At 59.9% G+C, this 5051-nt stretch overlaps 1 protein-coding gene across 1 annotated transcript in view; it reads left to right on the forward strand.

Annotated features, from left to right (window-relative positions):
- Nucleotides 1–5051, forward strand: part of ARHGEF10L (Rho guanine nucleotide exchange factor (GEF) 10-like) — a 161886-nt gene that overhangs the window by 55523 nt on the left and 101312 nt on the right. Inside the window, 1 exon segment of the mRNA XM_010830219.1 lies at nucleotides 33–72. Coding sequence (XP_010828521.1) covers nucleotides 33–72 — 40 coding nt within the window.

The following is a 5051-nucleotide window of genomic DNA, read 5'->3' on the forward strand; positions in this document are numbered from 1 at the left end:
GCCTGATGGACTTTCCTGTTCACCTCCCGCAGACATGGAGCCCAAGCCAGAGCCCGCACAGCCCCAGACACAGTAAGTGAGCCTCCTTCCTTTGCTTTGGCGGCTGGAAAATGGGAAGAGACTGGGCGGGAGGTGTGGGAAGTGGTGGAGCTGCAGCCATAGGGGCTCAGGGCAGTCCTTGGCTAAGCACCTACTGGGCCAGAGGGGAGAGGTCAGTCCTGAAATGCGTTCCTTTTCCTTTATTTTCCCCACAAGCCTGTGAAATAGAAAGCAGGTCTTGCTCCACACCCTGGCTTTGTCCCTTGCCAGCTGTGTGGCTGGAAGGAGTCACAGAAACACTCCAAAGTCAGGCTGTGTGTGTCAGTCGCTCAATTGTGTCCAATTCTTTGGGACCCCCGTGGACCGTAGCCTGCCAGGCTCCCTCTGTCCTTGGGGATTCTCGAGGCAAGAATTCTGGAGTGGGTTGCCATTCCCTTCTCCAGGGGATTTTTCCCTACCCAGGGATTGAACCCGGGTCCCGTGCACTGCAGGCAGATTCTTTACCATCTGAGCCACCAGGGAAGCCCCAAAAGTCAGACTGTTCGTATGCAAGGTGGAAACAGTGAAGTGTCCCTTGCACTGGATTGTAGCTGGGAATTAATAGCTCTCTGGTGTCACCCGCTGTCCTGGTCTTTGCCATCGCTGTTTTTCTGCTCCCTTTCCCGTGACTGTTGCTGGGGACTCTGCCCTTCTCCACCTGGGAGCCTGCCTGAGGCAGGGCAGCCTAACCGCCAGAGTCTGGGTATTACATCACCCTCTGGACCCAGCACTGGCCACAGTCCTGCTGTGAGTCTCAGTCCTCCAGGCCTTGGTTTTCTCATCTGTAAAGTGGGCCATTGCTGCCTCCATAGAAGAATGAACTGTTGGGTCAGACAGCCGGAGACACTGCAGGTGCCTAATCGAGGCAGTTTTACCTCTGTTTTGTCTGTGGTCTTGGCAAGTTGGACGGTGCATTTGGGGGTTGGGGGCCATACAACCCAGGTCTCTAAGAGCTCTGGTCACAGCTGCTCACTGCCAGGCTCTGGGGACCTGGGGCTTTAGGAGTCCTTTCCCCTGGCAGCTCAGATGGTAAAGAATCTGCCTGAAATGTGGGAGACCTGCGTTCAATCCCCGGGTCAGGAAGACCCCCTGGAGAAGGGAATGGCAACTGACTCCAGTATTCTTGCCTGGAGAATCCCATGGACAGAGGAGCCTAGCGGGCTACAGTCCATGGGGTCTACAGTCCATGGGGTCACAAAGGGTGGGACATGAATGAGTGACTTTCAGTCTCACTTCTAAGGAAAGCCTCAGTGGTTGATGGCCCTGGCATCTGGGACCTTGAGTTTAAATCCTGGTTGCCTGGGTTGGGAGGTGGGGACGATCTGAGCCTCCTTTTATTTTCTTGGAGTGAGCTGAACCTGGGGAGCTGACTCAGGCAGGTGTTGCCAACCTGGAGATGCGGCTTGTGGCCCGGAGCCCCTGGAGCCAAGGCAGTTCTGGATTCAAATTCTAGCCGAGGAGAGCTTGTTTGTGCTCATCTGCCTGATGGAGTGGGAGGCCCCAGGATGGTTTCTGCCGGGCCTGCCCCTGCATGACTGATTACGGCCAGAAATAGGGGCCAGGCTCTCCTCCCTGACTGGAGACATGAAGTGAATCAGTGCTCCGGCACTGGCCTGGCAGTCCCGTCCTGGGTGACCTCCCAGGGGTTGTGTCCCTCCTGGGTGAGCCAGGCATGAAGCCGCCTGCAAACTCCATCTGGGCAGGGATACGGACGTGTCCAGGTGGGACACAGGAGACGGGGTGCTGATGGGGAGGCGCTGGGGGTCGTGGCTGAGCAAGGGAGTGTGAATCCACCAGTGGAGAGAGGGGAGGGGTCTGTGTAGACAAGGAAGCCGCTGAGGGGCCTGTGTGTGCGTGCGTGTGTGTGTGTGAGAGAGAGAGAGTGCGAGAAGCTGTGTGCAGCCAGCCAGGGCTCCCCTCCCAGGGGTCTGGCTCTTGGCTTTTCTCCGGACACCCTCATTCCCTGGTCTCTGGGTCAGGACATGGCAGCCCGGCCTGGCCCTGCCCACCTCTTCGGTGTGTCCTGGAGGCTTGGTGACGGTGGCCAGAGGGGGTGTCTGGCCGGCACTGGCCCTGCCCAGAGGCCTGGTCGTGGCGGCCCCGGAGCTGGTGCTGTGCTCTGTCGAGATGGCCCAGCAGGTCACCGGGTTCTGGGGAGGAGCCCAGCCTCCGCTCTACCCACGGCCCGCCCTCCACCTGCTCCTGGAGTCAGCCCAGCCCCTGTGAACACCAGCTCCCGGAGCTTCCAATCCTCCCTGAGCCCTTCGCCAGCCGGGTGGCTCTGCGCTGCCTGGGAAGCTCTCTGGAAGGTGGAAATGGCACCCTGAGGAATGAGAGGCTGGTGGGGGAGCGCTCCGTAGCCACAGTGTTTGCTCCTGCCCCGCTCCTGACCAGCCTGGATGTCCCCAGTGCCGTGGGCCGGGGGGCAGAGTGCACCGGGCCGCTGAGTCCTGGCTGGGCCTGCACCCCCAGCAGCTGTGGTGGTTAAAGACCCTGCCTGCCAGTGCAGGAGGCTTAGGAGACTCAGGTTCCACCCCCGGGTCGGCAAGACCCCCCTACCCCCCCGGAGGAGGGCGTGGCAACCCACTCCAGTGTTCCTGCCGGAGAATCCCATGGACAGGGGCCTGGCAGGCTACAGTCCTTAGGGTAACAAAGAGTCAGAGACAACTAGAGGGACTTAGCATGCGTGTGAAGAAGCATCACTTTGAGATCCCTCTCTGGGGCAAACATTCATGGCCCCGCGGAATGTTGACGTCACTGGGAGTCCGGAGACTTCCAGTCCAGCCCTTCACTTTGCAGGCGCGGAGACTGAGGGGCGGGCCTGCCCCCAGGCACCCGGGGAGCCTCCTCCAGAGTCTCTGCTGCTCCCAGCTTCACTCCCTCCCTTCCTGGTCTCCGTTTACTTAAGTTCCAGCTCCTTCTCCAGACGGTGAATTTCCACTCTGGTCTCCTCTGGGAGAAGAGCCAGTCCAGATCGCTTTCCTTCTCTTTGTTATCCGAGAGAAAGGGGGAAAAAATTTTGATTTTCTTTCTTTTTTAAAAAAAATTTACCCCAACCTAGTCACTAAGCAAACACTGCTTTGAAAAAACAAAACTCCCAAGTGGACGACATTTCACCTCTTTTCACTGCGTTTCCTTCACGGTCCCTGCCCCGAGGCTTGGAAATGGCCCTGGGCTTTGCTGGGCTGCCTGACTCCTGAGCCTGTTAGAGTCACTGCCCCCATCCAGGCCGGGCTGCTGCCTCCCCGGCGTGGGGAGGGAGGGAGGCAGGGCCGCTCCTCACCGTCTGCATCCCAGGCGGGAGCTCGGAGTGTGAAGTGAGGCCTGGAATCCGGGGTTCGAGGGCCGGGAGCTTGGTTCTGAGCTGCACGGAGCTGGCTTCAAGTCTCAGCTGTTACTCGCCAGCTGGGTGTCACTGGGAAAGTTGTTTTCTGAAAGTTCTTTTTTAATCAATAAAACGGGGATGATAAATCACTAACACGGGATGATTCTGTGAGGTGTACATAAATCAACGTTTATTCGGTGCTGTCTTCTCCTGGCGTGTGTTGGCTGCTCCAGATGTATTTACTGCTGTTCTTCTGGGTCCTGGTCTGAATGTGACGTTAAGGGAACTCGCTGGGGCCTGCCCCCGAGGAGTCAGCAGCCCTGGGTCTGAGCCATCTCCCTGACTGTGCTACAGAGGATCACAGCTGGGCCGGCTGGGCCTATGTCATGAGGAGGCCCGAGACCGCTGGGGGGTCCGGTGACCTGGGCAGGGCTGCTGGGTCCATCTCTGGCCTTGAGGCCTGAGGACTTCCCGGTCCCTTCACCTGGAGGGGGGGCATTGCCTGCTGGAGGCGGCCAGGCTGATGGGGAAGCAGAGTTGAGGGCATTGATGCCAGTGTGCTGTGCTAAGGCCCCTGGGGCGAGTTCAGGGTCGTCCCCCGTCTCAGTCCAGGGGTGAGCATGGCTGGGACCGCGCCCATCCTTCACAGAGCCCGGCGGGCCGCGGCCGCCTCCTCTCTCCGCGGCCGCCATGGTAGCAGCTGCTGCTGATGGTAGCGACGATGGTGGTGGTGTTTACTGCGTACCAGGCACCAAGCTAAACGCACAGTCCCATTTGCGTCTCCCCTCTCTAGGAAGTGGCCAGTTTGTTACCCATTCACAGGTGGGGAGATCGAGGCTCAGGGAAGTTGGGCTCTGCCCCCCAGGAGTCAGACAGACCTGGCGTTGCAGACAGATTGTGCCTGTTCATTCACCAGGGCTTCTCTGAGCAGAGGCCAGCTGTTCGACCATCACGCTACCCGCAAGGGTGCACTGACGACTCTGGGTCCTCGCTCAGGACCCCAGACCTTGGTTCTTGCTGGGGGATGTGGCCGGCTCCACATGGACAACCCCCTTCTGTGTGTGTTTACTGGGGGTTAAGAACTCTGCTTCCTGTGAGAGACTTGACCTCTCTGAGCTCTTGGGAGAGTAGTTTTCAGCTGTCACTGGGATGACGCATAGACCCCATCTGGGGAGCCAGGCAGAGTGGCCTCGACTCTGCCCGTGTGCCTCTGTGCTGTGCCCTTGAGACGGAAGCAGTCAGGCAGCCCCCTCCCCTCGGGCCCACACGGGGTCTTGTGATGGTCGAGGGTGGGGTCTCTCTCCTCCTGCAGGGTGGCTCCGTGGGGACAGGCGGTCTTCGCGGTGTGGGGGGTATTTTCGTTTGCTGCTCGGTCCTCACGGCTTAGCGCGGAGCCCATCCAGGGCCGGTGCTGAAGGCATCCCCGTTGAATGAACGAGGGTTCCGATGGGCAGGGGGCAAGTAGGGTCTGCAGGGCGATTCTCAGTGTCTGTGAAAAGGAGCCCAAACTGTGCGGAGGCAGAATCTCTGAACCAGGCTCTGACTCGAGGCCAGCGGGGCGAGGGCGGGCCAGCGGGAAGGGAGGCCGCCAGCGGAGGCGCTGACCCGGCCGGTGCCGTGGGGCCAGCCGGGTCAGCGCCTCCGCTGG

Source organism: Bison bison, unplaced genomic scaffold (genome assembly GCF_000754665.1).
Source record: "Bison bison bison isolate TAMUID 2011002044 unplaced genomic scaffold, Bison_UMD1.0 scf7180017864516, whole genome shotgun sequence".
In the NCBI taxonomy this organism is placed as follows: Eukaryota; Metazoa; Chordata; class Mammalia; order Artiodactyla; family Bovidae; genus Bison; species Bison bison.